Below are 21,917 nucleotides of genomic sequence, written 5' to 3' on the forward strand. Positions count from 1 at the left end.
TATACACCTTAGAGGTTGTTAAACCCCCATTCCCTCATTATTCTAACAAAAAAGAGTGTGTGGAAATTATGTTCCTATGTTGCTTCGTTTTCAATCGCATTCTATTTTTTTATTATTTTTTGCTTCTGGCCACTCCATTCAGCCATGCTTTTCAGTTATTGTAAATTTAGCTGGCGCGTCAAGTGTTTGCAAGTTATAAATGCAATTTAAATTGTTAATTTATGGTATATATCAATAAAAAGAATTAAAAACGTGTGTGTATGTTAATGTAGTTTGAATATTTATTAAAATAAATGTGATAAGTGCACTTATTGTATCAAAATTTGGTGAAGGTAAAAGACAAATTTTATCAACAAATAACTTAAAAACTATTATTAACTGAATAGTGTTGGTGCTAGTTTTAGCAAAATAAGCACGAAATCAACATTTCCTGTGAATTTCATTGGAAAATTCGTAATATTTCTCTCAAAACAAGTGAGGGGGTAGTGCATGGAGTCGGAGCCGAAATTCTTAAAACCAAGAGCTAACTTTAAATATAGAGATTTCGTTTAGGTCGAACCTTAATCTGCACAGCATTCCCACGATAGTAGGGTCTGCGTTACCAGAACGATCCGAATATTTATCCCGCACAGTTCTGGCAATTAGTAAATGTTTTATGATATTAGAACAGAAATAGGGATTATTATTATTAATATTATGGAAATATTATTTTTATTATAATTATTATTATAGCGTCACTACCTCTCCCTAGAAGGAGAGGAGGGATTCTTTTAGTGGCCACCCAATCAATCAATAAACGACGGTCGCTGTAAATGGGAAATCATTTTCACAAAAAAAAAAAAAATTGCATCACTAATCGCATAGGAAACGAACCAGTTGATTGGAGCTTTAAACGGTAAAGCTTATAAAATCGCAATACTAGCACTCTAAATTACATTGCGAAATTTGTACATAAACTAAAGAAATTATGTTCAAACCGCCTTGCCTCTTCTTATGCAATATATATATTACTGATATGCAGTTCTTGTAATTTGGTTGTGTTTGCGAATGTTTTTAATTAGCTTGAAGCTGAAAAAATAAATAATTTCGAATGCACTAATGAGCGAGCATCCGATAAAAATTCCAATAATTCCTCCAATATTTGCTGTAGAGTAAAAGGAAGAAATGATTAAATTTTTAAAGTTGCCATTTTAAGCTGAATTTGACTTACATAACATTTGGTACCAATTGTAGAGTGAGCGTTTCGAATATTGGGTAGCGTACAATGTATCAAAATAAATTTTAACAAGGCTAAGGTCATCCGAGCTTTTGATAAGTGCTAGTCTGTAAACAAATACTTATTAAAAATAGATGAGTCCACATATATCTTAGTTTGCACTCTGGCAAAGACTTACTTACAAAGCGTCATAAGAATAATTAAATTTAGCGGAACTTTTTCGCTCCTTTCCGATTAATTTCAGAATTTTCGTATTCGCTGGTATTAAAAATGCGTCCGAAAGTCGGGATACTAGTTTATGAAAAGAGTAAGAATTATATTCGCATACAGGTAAGCAATTTGGACAATCAAGTGACTGCCATGACACAGGCTGATCGGTATCAGGTGTTAGAAGACTATATGTGTTCAAAGTAACTGCAAAAATACCAAGAAAATGCATATAATTATATTTTTAAATTGTATTGAAAATGTGCCCAAAAACAGTAAATATTTTTAAACTATCGCACAAATTGCTGCATACTTAGCTACTTGTATATTCAATGAAGGTAGAATTCTCTCTCGCCTAATTCTCATCGGTATGCTGGAAAAATGGAAGCTGCACGTATGAAAGTCGCAGATAAGCGCGCTAACGATAACACTCGAGAAGGTAGAATGCTACGTAGGCAACAGCAAATCGATATTTTGGAAGCTGCTATGACGGCTGAAGAACTCTAATATGGCCCTAATGAAATAACTCGTATAACTCTACATAAATTGACAGCAAAACTTTAAATGCGTTTTTCTCAAAACTATGTTTTTTGAACTGGTGATCACTGTAAATTAAAAACCGCTTGGTAGATTTCAATAAAATTTATACTGCTTTTGAAAAACTTAAAAAACTCGTGCCTGATCCAAGAATTTTTTTTCAAAAATTTCGACTTTTTTTCAAAAATTTCGATTTTTTGTCCAAAATTTCGATTTTTTTAAACAAATAATTGTCGGTTTTTTTCTCGAAAATCTGAAGAATATTTCCTAAGCCCGCCATATGTTAATTTTGAAGAAAAAGTTTCGATCAGGCACAAAATTATCTACGAGTATTAATAAAATTAATTTCTCTTGTCCGATTGATTTTAGATGAATCTGTAAGGACTTGTGATGATCACCGCAAGGGACTTCTGGAGAAACGGGCTCCACACAAACAGCGATAACTTTTACAATTATTATTATTTTTTTTTTTAATTTTTCGAAATTTGGGAAAGTCTTTGTACTAATGCTATGTTTTTATTTTTGTAAAATAAAGTAATTGACTAGATAAAAAAAAAAATTATTGAAAATCATTTCCATTTTTCGGGCCTCTGACTACCCCTAACCCCTTAATCTTAACCATACGCTATTGCCGTTGAAGCCTAACTACAGTTTGAGCTTAACTATATTTAAGAAAGGCATCTATTGTAAACTTTCTTTCAGAACGAACTTAATTATGCTTTGTTGACCTAATCTTATGTTTTATGTTAACAATTATGACCGCATTACAAATGTGAACACTTTTTACTAGATACTATTAGGGGAAGCCAGAGTTATAACTGTATAAATAAAATAGGGATTATTAATTTTGTTCGTTACGATGGAATTTTTACATAAAAGTATTTGTCCTTTTAGTTTTATCAAAATAATAAAGAGTCTCTCAAAAGTGATGCCAAGGTTTTATGAGTGACGATATATTTTTTTTTATTTTACATTTGTTAAGTAGACAGATCTACAATTTTTCACGATAGAACCATGTAATTTCGTAATTTTTTTGGTAGAACTAACCGTCCGAATGAGTCGATAATTCCAAGGTTGGTGAACAAATTCAAGAAACCGGTGCTGTTAGCGATAGAAAAAGGACCGGCAGACCAAAAACTGGACATTCTGTTGAGAATATTGCTGCTGTAGCGCAAAGTGTTGCTAAACAACCTTCCAGATCGATATCTCGACATTATCAAAAATTAAGCATTTATGAATCGACTCGACATGAATATGATTCCCTTCTTGAAGTGGCTGCCCTCTTACGCCAAAAAAGGCTTGATGAAATAACTCAATAGCTCAAATAAAATAAATGGAAAATAAAATCAAATAACACAAACTCTGTTCAAGTTACCTTTACACTCAAGCGAAATACTTGCCCACCCAAAGTAATGTGACAAAATATCTCGGAATGCATCGAAGATGGAAAACGCATATTTTCACTAAACGCAAAGCACTAGGAATCAAACTTCGAAGTCTTTTTTTTGGCTGTTGAATCGCAATTCCTATATTTCCCTCGAAAATAAGTTCTCACTGTACTCAGTTATCCTAAAACTAGTATGGACATATGGCATACAACTCTGGGGTACCGCATTTAAGGGGTTATACACAGTTAGAAGGCCGAAAAAGGCGAATTTTCCCGATTTTTTTCTGAGAAAACTTTTAAATTTATTGACCTAATGTTATCTTTTCACTGTATTTGAAGACTTAGTATTAGGAAAAATATTTATTTGGAAAGGAGCTACAGCTGATTTCCGGAAGCTCCTCTCAAAAAAGACGTTTTGCGCTGTCCACTATATCTCTGAACTGGATCCTCTGAAATTAAAAAACCAAACAGATTTCGTTAAAGTAATGTTAAATCTTTTTTGACAAAGTGGTGGTTTCTCAAAAAATCGATTTTTGATCAAAATTTATAACAGAAAAATATATTTATGGGTGAAAAAAAATCTTCAATTAATTACTAAAAATTATATTTAAGAAGCTCGTGTTAAAATTTGATATTTCGGTTTAGCCGTTTTCGAATTGTTGTTGTCGAATGTTGATCACCGACTTTGAAAACACCATTTTGAGAAAAACGCGTTTAAAGTTTGAAAAACACTTTACATATGATAAAAATTCTCAAACGTCCTTTCAAATTTGCGTGTAGCTTAGTGTAGTATTCTTAAATATATGTACATTAAGAAAAAAAAACAAAAAAAAAAAAGGTGTGTGTGTCAGCTCCGACACACGACTGGAGTTTACTCCTTAAGAACGATTACCGTGATATTTAAAAATATATTTAATATGCAAAAGGAGTAAATGAAGACCTTTTCTATATTACTGGAAAAATATAAATTTATTTATTCTATTCGCTATAGTAAGCCACCTGGAATGAACAATTTTTTTGGGGTTTTTTTTTTTTAAGCTGTCGTTGCAATGTCCACTTATAATAGCACTACACATATCAAATAGGTATTTTTGATCCGTACTTAAATCTTTTTCACTGGATATATCTGGTAGTGTAAATATAATTCGTTTATAATTGACGAAAGAAAGCTTCTCACAATCCTTCAATTTTTTCTCTAACTCACCGTTAAAGCTTTCAGACGTAGAGCCATCAATGTATTCAAACAAATGTCTAAGCGGTAGTTCATTGGCGTGTAATTGGCAGATGAACCATTGTAAAGGTTTTTGAAGACAATCTCCTCCAAAGGTTCAGACGATATCACTGGTATATGTAGGTTCTCAACGAACGCACAAGCACTAGATAGGAAACGGAAATAAGCACCAAAATGTGGGCAGTGTTATTTCTCACTAGAAATTAGCAACCACAAGGAAAATTTATTTCCTACAAGTTTGCACCAACAACCAAGCGCCACAAGATATGCAGTGCATTTTCTCACTGGAAATTAGCACCCACAAGGAAACTTTATTTCCTACAAGTTTGCACCAACAAACAAGCGCCATAAGATATGCAGTGCTTTTTCTCACTAGAAATTAGCACCCACAAGGAAAATATATTTCCTACAAGTTTGCACCAACAAAGTAGCGCGACAAGGTAGGCAATACTTTTTCTCACTAGAATATAGAAAAAGGGCAACGCGTCACTTCCATCAGCGTACACTTCCGGTGATTCACATGATTTTACTACCCATATTTTTCATACCATGGGCCTTATATATCGTTTCTTAAGGAGTAAACTCCCAAAAATTTTGTTTTTTAAATTCTAACTGTATATAATCCCTTAACTCAAACAACGAAATACTCCCAAAGTTCAACCAAAAACTCTCAGAATGATCGCTAATGCACCATTCTATACCACAAATGCTCAAAATCACGTGATCTTAAAGTTCCCACAATAGCTGAAGAGATCAAAAAGTAGGCCTCATCACACAATATAAGACTTCAATCGCACCCAAGCCCCTTAGTTACAGAAATTACCATCATTCTCATTTAATTTAACAGATTGAAGAGGAAATCAACAATAGATCTCATATGTTAAAAATCAAAAATTGAGGAATTGGTGCACCACTGGGTGCTTTCTATGCATGTCTCGTAGAGTATCTTAGTTTTAAGTATAAATATTGTTAAATGTTATTAAACAGATTGCAATAAATAAATGGATAATATAAAAATATAAAACGGCTGTTTGGCGGATTTTACCTGACGTGCTCATGTTGGACATTTGAATGACGCCATTTTCCACATATCATTGAACAAAAATAGTGAAACCTGAAAGAATCTAAACTCTTACAAGTTTTATTTTAAAACTACATCTAGGCGCGTCTTTTAAAAGACCCTTTCTTTATATGTCTTTTGTAACGCACGAATTAACTATTCTCATTTATTTATAGTAGAAATAGCAAATACTAAAAAATCAAGCCAAAGACATAAAATTTGCAGCTGACCGTCTTTACATAAAAATGCGTATAACTCTGGGAACCATTTATTGTGAGCAAATCTTAAATGCCAAAAAGCAAAACAAACCTTAGCTGCTTCAATTAACTGTATTTGATGCCAACATTTGATATATTTCAAATCTAAGATTGATCTTACATAGGTACTTGCTACTCATACCACTCACCTCGATTTCGCTCTAAACACTCCAAATGCGCCAGCGAACAATGTACAATAGGGGTGGTATTTGTGTTAATAAACTCCAAAGGTGTGTAATATGGTATACAACCGCATAACTGTAATGTACCACGGGACTTGCATCGTGTCATGCACACGTCTCTGCTGTACTTTTCATTGCCACCATCGATAATTTCACCATAGAAAAGGCAATTCCTTTGCTTTACACTATATATGCTCAACTCACTCGTGGATGTCTGTATGAAGGCACTTGCACGCAACTCAACATCACTGCCCCGTGGTATAAACGATTCCTGAACACTACCGCCTATGGAAGCATCAGGAAAATCACCTCGGTTAAATATTTGTAATGTGAAGCCAGCAAAGCTGCGATCCGTTACGAAGTAATCATCTTTGGATGTATTTAAAAGCAAGGAGAGACCCTGTAACATTATATTACCGCCTCGAGACTTAAGTTCGTCATGGCTTTGAAATAATTAAAAAAAAATAAGTTTTTTTAACTAAAGCTATGTTTTGAGCACAATCATTCATTTTCAATTACTAAGGGTCAGTTTAATTTAAAGATTTGGGGGCCAAATTACTACACCATTTAACAGGTTACCGGCTATTTGTTTTGATCGGAATGAAATAACGATTTTTTATTCTATGATACAAAAATTCTAGATTGGCTAAATGTACTTGTTATAGGGTGCACCAAATTGGTCCCATGTTTGTGTCTCTCAACACATCTGTTCCAAACGGCACATATGCAGATATTTTTCCGGGTTGGCTGACCAATTACATTCAGTTCAGTGAGGTCATCAACCAATAGCACTGGGTGCCTTTCTTTCAATCTTACAACGAGTAACCAGAGTAAGATAAGTGAAGATAGTTAGATAGATATGTTGATCTTGATATTCAACGAACTTACTAATTTATCCATTCAACCTAATTCTTATAATGAAGAAAATAATACATACCAGGTTTGGTCAGGTTTATGGGTAGGCTATTCCCGTTTAACCAAGTCCTATTATATTCAGAAGAGCAAAGTTAATATTTTACTATAAAACTGACCCTAAGTCATTGACTGAAAAACTATTTAGTCTTTTATATAAAATGGTATATTGTCATACAATTCGGCGGTGCAACAGTATCCATTCGGCGTAAAATTCATAGTAAAAAGTTTAGTACATTCGTAGATTTTCCCTTCCCAAATACACTTCAATATGAGATCTTCGCATTTGGGCGCTAGCTGTAAAAAGAAAAGTGAATAATTTGAATTAATGAATGAACGTTATTATATCTATATCTACTATACCTTGGCTATAGTTTCCCTAACACTATATTTTTGTTTGTTGAAAAATGTCTCTTGAAATTCCGCAACTTCCTTAAAATCTACGGAACCACTGTCGAAGAAGCCGGCGAATAATTTAACTTTTTGTAACCACTGTTGTTGAGATAGTGGTGGATCTGTTTGGTTGCGCCTAAAAATATGCATATTTAGAAATATACAAAACATATTAAAGAATGTCCGTCTTACATTTCCTCTATATATGCATTCACTGCACTTCGGCTCATCTTATTTACACTGCATATTTCCAGCGATGGGAAGGGCACTTTCTGTATACTGTACTGACTCGATTCAAGTGTGGTCACAGTTGGCTCTTTTAAAATTTCAAAAACGCTTCCAAGCGTTACATAATTACCGCAAATAATTCCAGCCATTAGAAAAACACACCAGAACAGTCTGCAAAATATAAAAAAAATCATATGTAAGGATTTGGGTACGTTTATTTGCTTATTAGATAGAACTGATTTGTATGGTAATAAAAATGATATATACATTCTGTCAAAAAAGTACGGGGAATTGTTCAATAAAACGCAAAATAAATGTTTAATCATCAAAATGTATTTTGTCGCCTTCAAAATAAGCTCCGCTCAAAGCAATGCTCATAAGCCAACAATTAGTCCAGTCATCAAAGCGCCTTTTGAATGCGTTTGAAGAGATCTTCTTCAGTTCCTTCAGCGAATTCTAATAAATGGCCTTTATGGACTCAAAGCGGCGTCCGCGGAGCGGCAATTTAAGTTTTGGGAAAAGGAAAAAGTCACAGGGGGCTAAATCTGGTGAATACGGTGGTTGTTCTATGATATTTGTCGAGTTTTTGGGCAAAACAGTGTTCACAATATGAGCCGTGTGAGACGGTGCATTACCATGGTGCAATATCCATGAGTTTTCTTTCCACAAATTGGGCCGTTTCCTACGCACATTCTCTCTCAAACGTCGCATAACTTCCAAATGATATTATTATATTATATTTATTTACCGTAGAACCATTTGGCACGAATTCCGAGTGCACTACACCATGACAATCAAAGAAAACGAGTAGCATGACTTTCACTTTTGACCGACTCTGACGTGGTTTTTGGGTTTCGGCTCATGTGGATAGCGCCATTCAGCCGCCTGATTGTATGTAGACTGGTTTGCATGTCAAACTCATATATCCACATATCATCACCTGTTATGATGCGCTGGATAAACGTTGGGTCCCAGCATGTCTTCAGTCACCTTCTTTCGATAGATTTTTTGAAAGAAATTCAACTCTCTTGAAACGAGTCGAGCAGACACGCGTCTCATGGCCAATTGATGATGTAAAATGTAGCGAATTGATTCGTGAGACGCGCTAGGGTCACGAGCTACCCCGGCCAAACTTAAATGATGGTATTCCAGCACCATTTCCTTGAGTTTGTCGACGTTTTCGTCCGTTGATGGGCGACCAGTCGGGTCAAATCTTCCACGATTTCTCGGCCCTCTGTAAAAGCCCTATACCACTTGTAGACCCCTAATTTTGATAGAGCACACCCGCCATAAGCTTTTGGCAACATTTTCAATGATTCGTCACCCCGGCAATACCGTTCAAAAGACAAAATTTAAGACGAATGTTTGATATTTTTATCCATAGTGAAAATCGCATAGCATACCTGCGATTGACTGATATAATTAAATGCCAAAAACAAGCTCATTGACAGATAGCGCTCAAACTCTGCGACACTATAGAGCACAGTTGTACCAACATTCCAGCAAAAAAAATTAGACACATGTGTAACGCGCGCTTTTTAAGTGAACAATTCCCGAGATTTTTTTGACACAATGTATGTACATACATATGAATATGTACATGCATAATGGTTTAAAGAATTGTTGTAAATATTATTAAGTAGGAGAATGGCGTCAGAATATGGGATATATGTAGTGGTGTTTCGTGAAATAAGGAAAAGATCTGAGACAGGGCTTGGATCCTGCATACGAGCTTCCAGCTTTCACAAGTTGAAAGCAAGGCTAGAACTGCTACTAACGGTAGGTGGACTAACGGAACTAACTGAGAGCCACAAAAACAAATATACGGCATCTCACAGGTTCTAATAACGCTTTCTGAGGAAGAGCTCTTTCAACACTTCGAAGAATGCGCTGCAGATTTTTAGAGAACTACTTCTTTGTTAACCTGGAAAGTTATATTTATAATCTCACTGATGGGATTCGATAAAATGTGAGTAAAGTTTAAGGAGTTAAGTCACTGTAGCAAGGAAAAAATATTCATATGTACATATATATCATACTAGCGAAAACCCGCCCGTTCCGCTGGTCGTCTTTAAAAAAATCTAGATTAATTAATTAAATTAAGCCGAAAAATACTGTGTGTTTTTATAAAAATTCTCGCGCATGAATATTAATGAAAGAAGTTTTGAATGGTAGTAGCAATTAAAAAACGTTTACTTTATTACTTTTTTTATTGTAATGCTCTTTGGTATACAATATTCTTCGTTTTTCCATGCGTTGTTGAATAAATGAACAATACCGATGGCTTACCAACTCTTGAGCATGAAACATAAAGTTGGCCATGAGAAAAATATGGGTATTCTAAATCAATACCACAAATTGATAAAGTTTGGCCTTGTGACTTATTAATAGTAATCGCGAATGCAAGGCGAACAGGAAATTGAAGACGTTTGAATTCAAACGGCATATCCGATGGTATCATTGGTATTCGCGGTATTAAAACGTATTCACCAGAGTATTTTCCATTCAAAATTGTTGCTTCAATGACGTTATTCATCAATCTCTTAACTGTTAATCGAGTGCCATTACAAGTCGTGGTTGATTTATGTTTCTCAACATAATAATCGGTGCTCCAATTTTCAAGTTTAGCATGTGTGACGGTAATCCAGGTAAATCAAGGGACTTCAAAAGTTCATTGGGATAATTTAAAATATCATCTTGATTTGTAACAGTGTCAACGGATCGATATGTTTGTTCTGGACTTGGTATGTTAGCCAAAATAGCCGCATTCATTTCATTCACATCTTTATTTTTGCCAGCAATGATGGCTCGTTCACTAAGCCAATCATGATTTTTGTAATTTTGAGGCAAATTTGGGAAAATATATTACTTTGAATGAACTGTTCTTTCGTTTGATTTATTTGACAAAAGTTTGGTTGTAAAGTTATCAAGCCAGTTAAATTATCGACAGGAACTTTGCCATTTCCAATATCCAATAATTGCTGTGAAAATTCAGCAGCTGATGGATCATTTTGCATTAGAACATGTACATTTGTAGTTAGTTTGAGTGTTTGAACATGTCTCCACAAATATGATGATTTCAAACATGCAGCCAATTCATCTGCTACAGTTGCTCGAGGAATAACAGGCAGTGTTTGTCTAAAATCACCTGCCAGCAGCACTAAGGCACGACCAAACATTTCATTTTTACTACGTAAATCTCGTAATGTCCTATCAAGCGCTTCCAGTGACTTTTTATGTGCTATCGTGCACTCATCCCATACAATTACGTGTGCGAAAAAGCGGAGAAGGAGAAGAGAACTGTTCTATTCCCCCCCGCTTTAACCCAGCTATGTGTTCAGGCCCAAATGACTTTTTTGCGTGAAGTCTGATATAAAATAAGTTCTATTTACTCTTCTTAAATTTTTATAAACTTTTCCAGGCGAAGTAAAAAAACTGACATATATTTGCTTCAACCGTATATTTGTGAGTACACAGGTAATACGTAAATATATGAATGATATAGGTAATATCTCATATTAGCATAACCTTTCTGCAAAAAATTAAGGAAACGATCACCAATCACGACGGCAATGATACAATGAATTTTTCACTATAACTGACTTCAGATTAACGTTTATATAGGGTGATCAATTAAGAGGAGTTTTTTTCATTTGCGTTTTTTTTACAGATCGCGCGCGAGTTGTGGCAAACTGTCATCGTGGATTTGTTGAACAGCGTTTGGCATTTCATCATGGAAAGACTCACACCGCAACAACGTCTACAAATTGTTCAACTGTATTATGAAGATCAGCGTTCTGTGCCATACAGCTCGTGAAACAATGACTTTATTGAGAAGTCATTTCGGAGAGCAGCTGATTTCACGTTTAGGACCACACCTTTGGACTTTTTTCTTTGGGGATTCGTGAAGTCCAAGGTCTATGCTGATAAACCAGCTACGATTGAAGCTCTGGAAGCCAACATTACGCGTGTTATTCACGAAATGCTCGAACGAGTGATTGAAAATTGGACCTTCAGAATGGACCACCTTAAGCGTAGTTGCGGCCAACATTTGAATGAAGTCATATTCAAAAAGTAAATATCAAAGAATGTCCTTTCAAATGATAAATAAAGGTTTTGAACATAATTTACATTTTTGTTTTTTTTTTTAACTATTGAAAAAAGCACCTCATGATTGATCACCCTATATAATAAGCGTATATGTAACATTTTAAAATTTTTTTAGAATTTTTTTTTTTAATTTTTAATAATAAGTGGTCTTCCTCTTTCTCTTCCTGTAGCTATTCCTTTTCCTCTTCCATCTCCATCTCCATCTCCATCTCCTTTCTTTATCCCGGAAACGGGCAGTAAAAATTAGTTCACTTAAAAGCTTTCATCAACAGCTTCCATCTGATACCCATATTGTACAAACACATCCTAGGGTTACCCGGGTCCTCGTTTTGGCCTTCGGCAGCGCCACCTGGGGGCGAGTGGAATCAATAAGCATATTATACTAACCTTCACCGTGGAAAAATATATATATATATTATATACCAAATTTCATAATAATCGGCCCAGACACACACGACCAAAATGTATTCAATTCTAATGAATGCTATGTGCGGTACAAAAAATACGTGCGGCAAATAGCAAAAACACACTCACTTAACCGACGCACCGCACACACACGCGTTACCGGATTTCAACCAAACTTCACAGAAACCTTTGCCAAAGCAACACCAAAAATGTGTGAAACTTTCATTGTTTTCCTTACACGCGTTGCTGAGATTACCGGAGACAAATGCACACTTTTTTTCGGCTTAATTTTTATTATATAGATATCGCACCCTAAATACAAAAGGGTCACAACTCAAAATTTTCCACACTCGAGCTTGACTGGTTTACAGTAGCACAGAAAACAAACTATGTGACATATCACGTTGAAATTTGCCATGTAAGCTTATAACAGTCCTACCAAAAAACAAAAAATTTATTTTTGTCATCCGCGGACCGTTTTATTGATAACGTCTCATTCATATTTGAGCAGAAGTACACTTTGAGTTGTGACCCTTTTGTATTTAGGGTGCGATATGTACTTGACTTGAAAAATTAAATTTCGAGAAAAAGCGTTTAAAGTTTTCAATAAGTCAAGCATCGGACTAAAAGATATGCTAAAATTTTAAATAGAACTACTTAGACACTTTTCCTACCTTAGTCGTTCCTGTATGTAATTTTTAAGTGGATAGGATACCACAATAGACATTATGACCCACTGTTTTTAAGAACAGCACGTCTAATCTAACACTTTTCTTATAAAATTCATAGAAAATCTTGTATGAAAGAAACTCCAAAGAGAATAGACAATATGCATTGCTTATTTCATTTTCATTTAATTTATTTATTTAGTTTAGAAAGATCTGTTAAGAGCAGTGAAGTCACCGGTCGCCGTTAGGACGTTAGATCAGTGGGTTTAAGGGGGCATGTGAATAGATGCTTAGGGTGGAGCGGAGTACATTCGTATAACGAACGTGTTTTTAGTGTGTGAGGGTCGATTTCGAATAAGAAATAGTGTAGAAATACGCAGAATAAAAAAATCAACTTATCTCAATGAAGTAAATTGGAGCGTGAGTTTATTGAACAGTTGGCTTATTCATAAGTAACGGAAAATGATATGCATACGTATTCAGAAAAACTATATGCATATGTACATATGTATCAATACTTTTTAAATATTTTTATTTATTTTATTTTACATAACAATAAAATTACATATTAAAGAAAAACATTGTTGGAAAGTATGAAATAAACCGTAAAAACGCAGATAGAAAGAGAATAGGAGAATGAGCTGATACAATAAACAGTAAGTGACTTAAACATTTGGCCGCTTAACAAATAGTTTAACCTGCTACGATACCGTGGGCGAAATTGTGTCAAAGAAACGCGGAATTCACAAAACAACTGCAGCTCTTTGCCTGCAATGGGTGGTACTTGAACGTACTCGTGCGAGCCGCAGAACTTAATCGCTCAGACACAAGTTTTTATAAGAGCGTACAATTGTTGGCGTATTGACATCATCGGCCTTAACAACCGCGCTGTTAGTTCTCCCCACTCCAAACTGGATAAAGAGGCAAAGCGAAGGGTCTGGTAGTGAACGAGAACAAAACGAAGTACCTCCTGTCATCAAACAAACAGTCGGCGCACTCGCGTATCGGCACCCACGTCACTGTTGACAGTTATAATTTAAACTTTAAACTAAAATTTAAAATACTTCGTTTATTTAGGAACCAGCTTTAACACCGATAACAATGTCAGCCTTGAAATCCAACGTAGAATCTCTCTTGCCAACAAGTGCTACTTTGGACTAAGTAGGCAATTGAGTAGTAAAGTCCTCTCTCGACGAACAAAACTAACACTCTACAAGACTCTCATCATGCCCGTCCTAACGTATGGCGCAGAAGCTTGGACAAAAGCTTGACAACATCCGATGAAGCGACGCTTGCAGAGTTTGAGAGAAAGATTCTGCGTAAGATTTTTGGACCTTTGCACTTTGGCAACGGTGAATATCGCAGGTGATGGAACGATGAGATGTATGATCTTTACGACGACATAGATATAGCGCAGCGAATAAACATCCAGCGGCTACGTTGGCTGGGTCATGTCGTCCGAATGGATACAAACGCTCCGGCTTTGAAAGTATTCGATGCGGTACCAGCTGGTGGTAGCAGAGGAAGAGGAAAGCCTCCTTTGCGTTGGAAAGATCAGGTGGAGAAGGACTTGACTTCACTTGGTGTGTCCAACTGGCGCCGCTTAGCACGAGAAAGAAACGACTGGCGCGCTTTGTTAAACTCTGCCAAAATCGCGTAAGCGGTTATCGCGCTAATTAAGAAGAAGAATGGGACGCTACTGTGGCATAGCTAACTGTATCGAAAAACTTAGACAGATCCAACGCTACTGGGGTGGTTTTGGTTAAATCTATGGTTTGTCTATGTGTTTATGGCATTAAGTGCTGTGCGAGTGCTATGCACTTAACGGAAACCATGTTGATATCAAGCTGGGGTCAGACGCTTTATGAAAATCGGGAGTAGAAGTAAATGTCTTCAATACAGGGGAAAGGAGAGATATCGAGCGAGAGGACTTCCTTGGTTGGCGGTATTCCCATTCCTCCTGTTCGCATCTTTTCAGGGATTCTAAGAGTGACCGTAGACAAATTGAAAGCCTACTCCCGATTGACCTATGTTCCTCACCATCAAAATGTTTAGACCATCGCAACCAATGGCTTCGGGTGTTTTTGTCTTCCCGATGCCCATCTTAATATCTCCGCCTTCTAGTTGCACGTTGCATATTTTTGTCACCGGAGAATGCAGTATGAACTGCCGGCTGAAAAGACTTGAGCATCTCTTCGAGTCTGACGAAACACAATCACCGAATGTGAATACCACTCTGACATTGTGCTTTGCCTGAATCAACAAACCTTACGGTGGATCAAAGCTTACTTACACCCGAGATGAAGTTATATGTCTTCAGGTGTTCCACCTATTTAGACTGCTTATGGTGGCTTCCCAGTTGGCGAGTCCCCAAATTGAGAACTTTTATTCTGGATTCTCCGATATCGATTCGTTGTAGTTGATCAAGCTCGTTGGGAAATTTTAACGGACTTGCGTCCATTAGATACGAAGCGAGCCGCAGCAGCAGTGATCATCTTGCGAATGTACGCTAGCAAATATGTACATCTATAAGAGTAGGAATAGTCGTGAAGGTGTTCTCAGTGCAAAGTTAATTTAGAAGCGATGATGCGCGGAATGATTTATCGATCGCGACAATAATTGGCAAATGGTCTGATGCAAGACCTATGCTATGTCGTCATGTTATCCTATTAACCAGATCAAGCGAGCTGCTGCAGTACGCACTAGCTTGGTGCGGCCCTTGCCATTTTCCATGGTCTGTCAAGAGTTATTTCCTATTTTATTTATTTCATTTGGCAAGCTTGAGTGCTAAAGAACGTGATGAGCATTAAAGCCCCCAATTACTAATTAATTTTTACCTCTGATAAGCGCATTAATACAAGGGAGGTGGACCCAGAGGCTATGAAAATGTTGACAATTTTGAGCTCGACATCGCTCTGCTAATAATGTATTTATTGATAGGGCTTTGCTCACGATCCTTGTGGTGCACATCGTAGCCATCACTCGTAATCAGAGAAGAACTGCGGTGGAGTTTCGTTTCTGTTCATAAAATCGGTTATCTCCACAATCTTGCTCAAGAGTCCATTGCAGTACAATTGTTGAAGCTTAATGCCGGGTGGAGGGTGGCGTTTCGGGGTGTGGAGACAAGTGAAATTGTCTGTTCAACAGCAGGGTGCGACGTAGTCATTTGTCACTTGTGGAGATGCATGAGTGAGAAATATAAGCTCAGGGCACTTGATGGGGTATCTTAAAATACAAATAGGCAATGAAGCTGGCACCACCCGTTGCACTGATTATATCTAACCGAATTAGAGTTCACGTGAGGCAGTATTTGGCGTGCGCAGCAGAAATATATGGCGGATCAAGGGATAGACTCCATGACAGTTCTGAACAGTGAACAGTACACAGGTATAATTTCCCGCGGAGGCAGCCCTTATATATATATAATTGGATAATTGACGCGTACACCCTTTTTGGGTGTTTTGCCGAACTCCTCCTCCTATTTGTGGTGTGCGTCTTGATGTTGTTCCTCAAATGGAGGGACCTACAGTTTCAAGCCGACTCCGAACGGCAGATATTTTTATGAGGAGCTTTTTCATGGCAGAAATACACTCGGAGGTTTGCCATTGCCTGCCAAGGGGCGATCGCTAATAGAAAAATCTTTTTCTTAGACGGGTATTTTTCATAAGAATTAAAAACTTTAAAAGAGTGTGGCTTACCGTTGATATTTATGTCGTCTAATGTAGTATAACAAATGAAATCCATTAAGGCTAGCGTTTTGCAAATATTCCATGGCCGTCTCTTTGAAAGCTATCCCGAATGTTTCATACAATTTTAACATATTTATACAAAGATGTAACTTCGAGCAAATGCTTATACGTTTTGGAGAAAATTTCACTTCAAATTTTTCATAAATTGCTGTATTAAGCCAAAAACTGTTGGAATTAAACTGAAATTTATTTTCGGCTAGGGTCATGCGTAAGAATCAATTATGTATGTATATGTGTGCTCATTGTTGCGGTCAAGTAGGCGTCTATCAGCCACTTGTCGCTAAACTTGTTGGCAACACTTAACCTATGATTAAAAAGATATATTTATATGTGTATATATATATATAAATATATGAAGGATATATATATATATACAGTGGGTAAATTCGGTTTTTTTATTGTATGGTCCTAAATTTGAATTATCTATATATATAAAAAGAAGTTACATTTCCTTGGTAATCTTATAACTCAAGAACCGCCGAACCGATTAACACAAAAATTTCAGAGTTCTTTTCTATCTTTGAGGAGGTGGTTTGTGTGAAGTTTGATTGAAATCGGTGCAGCCGTTCCTGACATTTTATGTGAGTAATGGTTTCCTCTCATACGAAATGCCTGTATGGGAAAAACAACAACAAATACACAGCCGCTTATGAGCGTTACTGTTGTACTGTTGTGGTTGTAAGTGTTGTGTGTTGTATTATGTTAATATTAATTTTGGACGAAAATATAATAAAAACTGGAGCATTCAAGGAACTGGAAAAACATTTTTAACTTTATTGACGTGATAACGTCTTATAATTCGATTTAACAGGCTGCACGCACGAAAAAATGTGTCGTTACCTTGCTCATTAGTGTTACCTTGCTCTTTAGTGTTACCTTGCTCATTGCCGTTACCTTGAATGAACTGCAAGCGAAAGCGCGGATCGAACGACAAAGCAAACAAAGCAAACGAACGGCAACGTTCGACATCTTGCTCTCTCCTACTTAAGTGAGCGTATATATGTATGTATATGCGCATATGTACATATATAAATTCACTTATTTGTATTTGCATATGCCTTCTTATTGATTATTATTAATTTGATTCACTTGAAGAATTTAAAATAAAACCAAGTTTGTTAATAATACCTGTTGTTTTAATGTTATAATTATTAATTTTTTTATTATATATGAAGGAAAAAATGTATTTTAATATTTACCATATACCTTATAAGACATGTTGTCTATACTAATATTATAAAGAGGAAAACTTTGTTTGTTTGTAATGAATAGGCCCAAAACTACTAGACCGATTTTAAAAATTCTTTCACCATTCGAAAGCTACATCATCCACGAGTAACATGGATTATATTTTATTTTGGAAATAGGGCTCGAGATATAGGTCAAAACGTGGACCCGGGTAACCTTCGGATGTGTATGTACAATATGGGTATCAAATGGAAGCTGTTGGTGAATGCTTTAGTCCAGAGTATTTTTCATACCGCTCCGTGACTAGGGTCTCGAGATAGAGACCAAAACGTGGACCCTAGAATGTGTTTGTACAATATGGATATCAAATTGAAGCTGTTGGTGAATGCTTTAGTACAGAGTATTTTTCATGCCGCTCCGTGACTGGGGTCTCGAGATATAGAACAAAACGTGGACCCGGGTAACCTTTGGTTGTGTATGTACAATATGGGTATCAAATGAAAGCTGTTGATAAGTGCTTTAATACGGGGCAATTTTCATACCTATTGATGACTAGGGTCTGGAAATATATGCCAAAACGTGGACCCGCCGTGTCTTTGCACCGAATTAAACCAAACTTACACACATTGTTAAGGAGGTATTGAAGATGGTTTCCGTATAGTTTGGATACCTATTGGTAGATAGGGTCTCGAGATATAGGTCAAAACGTGGACCCGGGTAACCTTCGGATGTGTATGTACAATATGGGTATCAAATGGAAGCTGTTGGTGAATGCTTTAGTTCAGAGTATTTCCATCCGCTCCGTGACTAAGGTCTCGAGATAGAGACCAAAACGTGGACCCTAGAATGTGTTTGTTCAATATGGATATCAAATGAAAGCTGTTGATAAGTGCTTTAATACGGGGTAATTTTCATACCTATTTATGACTAGAGTCTGGAAATATATGCCAAAACGTGGACCCGCCGTGTCTTTGCACCGAATTAAACCAAACTTACACACATTGTTAAGTAGGTATTGAAGATGATTTCCGTATAGTTTGAATACCTATTGGTAGATAGGGTCTCGAGATATAGGTCAAAACGTGGACCCGGGTAACCTTCGGACGTGTATGTACAATATGGGTATCAAATGAAAGCTGTTGGTGAATGCTTTATGATATGTTATGTTATGTTATGTTATGTTATGTTTTGTTATGTTGTGTTGTGTTGTGTTATGTTATATTATGTTATGTTAATGTTAACTCATTCTCTATATCCATACAAAATATCTATCAAACAAATAAAATTAAAATTTTCTTTTGAAAAATGCAACCATTCAATCAGTATTTTCTTATGACGTTATCACGTTAAACTATCGTCAGTAAACCGACTTTACAGACAACCTCTTTTTTTATTTTAGCATAATTTATTTAGCGTAAAAAATTGAAATGAAAATTAAAGAATCAAAGTTTAATTACAAGTTTTTATCGGCTCTTTCACCTTACCTGTATATAGGTGACCACCACAATCAAATTTTAAAAAAGTACAGAAAAGGCTATTGTGACATCTTTAGAAAGTATGTTGAATGAAAAAAATCAACTAATTAACTGTTTAAACATTTTACGAGTTCTATAAAGAAAACTTAATATGAAAAATTTCTTGCGATATAAAGAAAACATTTTATGTATGGTGGTGCGAAGCCCACTGGGAAATGCTAGTTCTTAAATAAAATTTAAAAAAGTTTTTTTTTTTTTTTTCATTAGATAGAGGTATGACACATTTATATCAATTCAATATATTGGCAATAGTTAAAAGAATTTGATTGCCAAAACAAAATATGACAAGAAAACACAAAATAGTTGAAAATGAATATTATATTAATATCCGGTTTTAGAATACGGTAACAAAATAATTACCAAATCCATTGTTTTTCATAACATCGGCTAAACATTTTGGTATGGTTTTTACTATTTTTTGCTCATAATCTGGCCCGATTTTTGCCTATTCTTCCTGTAATCTTTCTTTTAGTTCCCTGAGAGAAGAAACTGGTATCTGTCGAACACACCGATCCCACTCGTCCTACAATTTTTCTATGAGGTTTAGATCGTGTGATTGGGGAGGGGTAGCAATAACTTTTGGCCAATTATAGAGCAGCCATTCTCGTGCAATATGGGCTTCATGCTTAGGGTCATTATTTTGGTACAGTCTAAAACTACAAGTATGTATAATGCCCATTTTCTCTGCTGACTCTTTCAAATTCTGCCTTAATATATTCAAATACATTTCCTTATTCATAATCATGTCTAGAAAAACTAAATTTCCAGTTCCTTCACATGCCACCGCCGTGTTTTCCGTCGGTTTCAGCTCCTAATTAGGCTTCCGCCAAACCATGACTTTCTCCGACACTACTAAGTTAAATTTGCTCTTAGCCAGGAAAATGACATCATTCCACCAAGTTTCATCATGTTTACTGTGCTCCCTAGCAAAATTCAACCGCAGCTTTTTAGTGCGTTCCTTCATGCATAAATGACTTTTCTACCCACTCGGCCATTGAGTTTAGGCGCAGTTAACTTCGGTTGACGCTTAACTTCACGCACAATATACTGCTTTTTCAACGTTTGGTATTAATCTATTCGAGCTACAAACTAAATGTTTGATAATAAATATAACTTGCATTCTACTAAATAAAATAACATCCGCATGAATGTTGGTTCTATGCTACCGATACTTCCAGTATATTTTAAATAATTGTATGAATTTATTAGGACTTTCCATATTGAAAACTGATTCATTCTTATTTATTACAAATTACTTATTCATATCTTCTGATTCCTGATTCTCTTTGTCATCAGTACAGTTTTTCTCATTTTCCAGCATAGACCATATAGTTTTTGCTGTTGGTCTATCTTCTGCCAACTCGTTCGTGCAACAATAAAATAGCTCAATAATTTGATTGTAATCAGTTGTTAGCTCAAATGCCTGCGGAAAAGGTGGGCGCGTACCACAGGCTGATTCCATACGTTCGAGTTCACATTCTTCTGTTTCCGACGTAACTAAACTATGTTCGTTTGAACTACTTATATTAGAACATTCCACTGAATTCGTAGTTTCATCTTTTTCATTATCTACTATATCTATTGTATGAAGTGGTACTAGTGCAACTGTTTCATAGATGACAAGCCCAAAACTAAAAATATCTGCTTTACAATCAATAATTTCTAACTCATCTATCACTTCGGGTGCTGACCAAATATTTGTACCTGAAATTAATATCAGAATATATTTTTTTTTATATGAGATGTTTTACCTCCTTTTTACTTACCAACGTAACGTAAATGAGGATTTTTCTTGAAATTAATTACACCATTTTCATCAATTTGCAAACTTACTCCGAAATCGCATAATTTACACATTTCAAAATCGCCCTTCACCAGCACATTAAATGATTTTAAATCGCCATGCAATAACTTGGCTTCGGTGTGTAAATAATCGAGGGCGTGAGCTATATCAACAATCATTTTGATGGTGTACTTTGCTGGTAGAGGCCCCAGATTATCCTCGTTGCGATCTTCTAATATAGAACCTAATGAGGTTTTGCAACATTCTAAGGCTAAAGTTTCTAACCCATCAGCACCTTTAATTGCTCCACGGAATCCAACAATATTTGGATGCGAGAGTTTTCTGCAAAAATTGTTAATAAAATTGAAGTTTTATCGTGGAAATTGAAAAAATTACCTTAAGATTTCTGCTTCTTCGTGAATGCGTGAATTGAAAATTTCCGCCGCACTCTCATTATTACATATCCTTTTGGAAATACGCTTGACAGCCCAAGGAGAACGTACTTGGCCACACTTAGGCGAACGCTCTAATCTATAAACATTGACACCAGTGCCGTAGCCGAGATTCTTCATAAACGGCGACGGTGGTATCCGCAGTGGTGTACTTATCTTCTGAATATGTTGCATGTGCATATTACGTGTCAATCGGCGTGGTGTCTCCATTTTTCACTCTTCCTTTTAAAAAGTATTCGTGCAAATAATTAATAACTTGTTTAACAAAATTTTGGGAAACAATTTAGGAAAAAAAAATTCAAATTAAAATTCTGCTTCGCGTTAACCTGCATAAAATTTAATTTTGAAAGCTGTCAAATCATTGCCGCCAGTTGATGGTGTTACTTGAACAGTGCTGCCATATTTTTTTCCTGCAAT

General features: G+C 35.9%; 2 protein-coding genes across 2 annotated transcripts; both read right to left on the reverse strand.

Moving 5' to 3' along the window:
- Nucleotides 1-1,007: 1,007 nt before the first annotated feature.
- LOC129238096 (pickpocket protein 11) lies at nt 1,008-16,613 on the reverse strand. The gene is made up of 8 exons (XM_054873135.1): nt 16,492-16,613; nt 7,575-7,781; nt 7,353-7,518; nt 7,168-7,286; nt 6,045-6,520; nt 1,399-1,507; nt 1,211-1,323; nt 1,008-1,144 (listed from the first exon to the last, which is right to left on the reverse strand). Exons 1-8 carry the CDS (start codon nt 16,611-16,613, stop codon nt 1,008-1,010), a joined length of 1,449 nt encoding a protein of 482 aa, XP_054729110.1.
- A 3,832-nt stretch (nt 16,614-20,445) lies between these two features.
- Nucleotides 20,446-21,865, reverse strand: LOC129237396 (lymphokine-activated killer T-cell-originated protein kinase). The gene is made up of 3 exons (XM_054872119.1): nt 21,445-21,865; nt 21,032-21,390; nt 20,446-20,969 (listed from the first exon to the last, which is right to left on the reverse strand). The coding sequence occupies exons 1-3, from the start codon at nt 21,708-21,710 to the stop codon at nt 20,518-20,520; spliced, it is 1,077 nt and encodes a 358-aa protein (XP_054728094.1). The 5' UTR covers nt 21,711-21,865; the 3' UTR covers nt 20,446-20,517.
- Between the last annotated feature and the right edge of the window lie 52 nt (nt 21,866-21,917).

The sequence above is a fragment of the Anastrepha obliqua genome, chromosome 2 (assembly GCF_027943255.1).
Source record: "Anastrepha obliqua isolate idAnaObli1 chromosome 2, idAnaObli1_1.0, whole genome shotgun sequence".
Taxonomy (NCBI): domain Eukaryota; kingdom Metazoa; phylum Arthropoda; class Insecta; order Diptera; family Tephritidae; genus Anastrepha; species Anastrepha obliqua.

Coding starts and splice junctions, on each gene's coding strand:
- LOC129238096 (XM_054873135.1), bottom strand. CDS start 16,613: ATGTTAAAATTGTATGAAACATTCGGGATAGCTTTCAAAGAGACGGCC. Junction 7,782..16,491: donor AGACGACATAAATATCAACG/GTAAGCCACACT, acceptor TATATTTTGCAG/ACTGTTCTGGTGTGTTTTTC. Junction 1,145..1,210: donor CAATTGGTACCAAATGTTAT/GTAAGTCAAATT, acceptor TTTACTCTACAG/CAAATATTGGAGGAATTATT.
- LOC129237396 (XM_054872119.1), bottom strand. CDS start 21,710: ATGGAGACACCACGCCGATTGACACGTAATATGCACATGCAACATATT. Junction 21,391..21,444: donor GAAGAAGCAGAAATCTTAAG/GTAATTTTTTCA, acceptor CAATTTTTGCAG/AAAACTCTCGCATCCAAATA. Junction 20,970..21,031: donor TCCTCATTTACGTTACGTTG/GTAAGTAAAAAG, acceptor TATTAATTTCAG/GTACAAATATTTGGTCAGCA.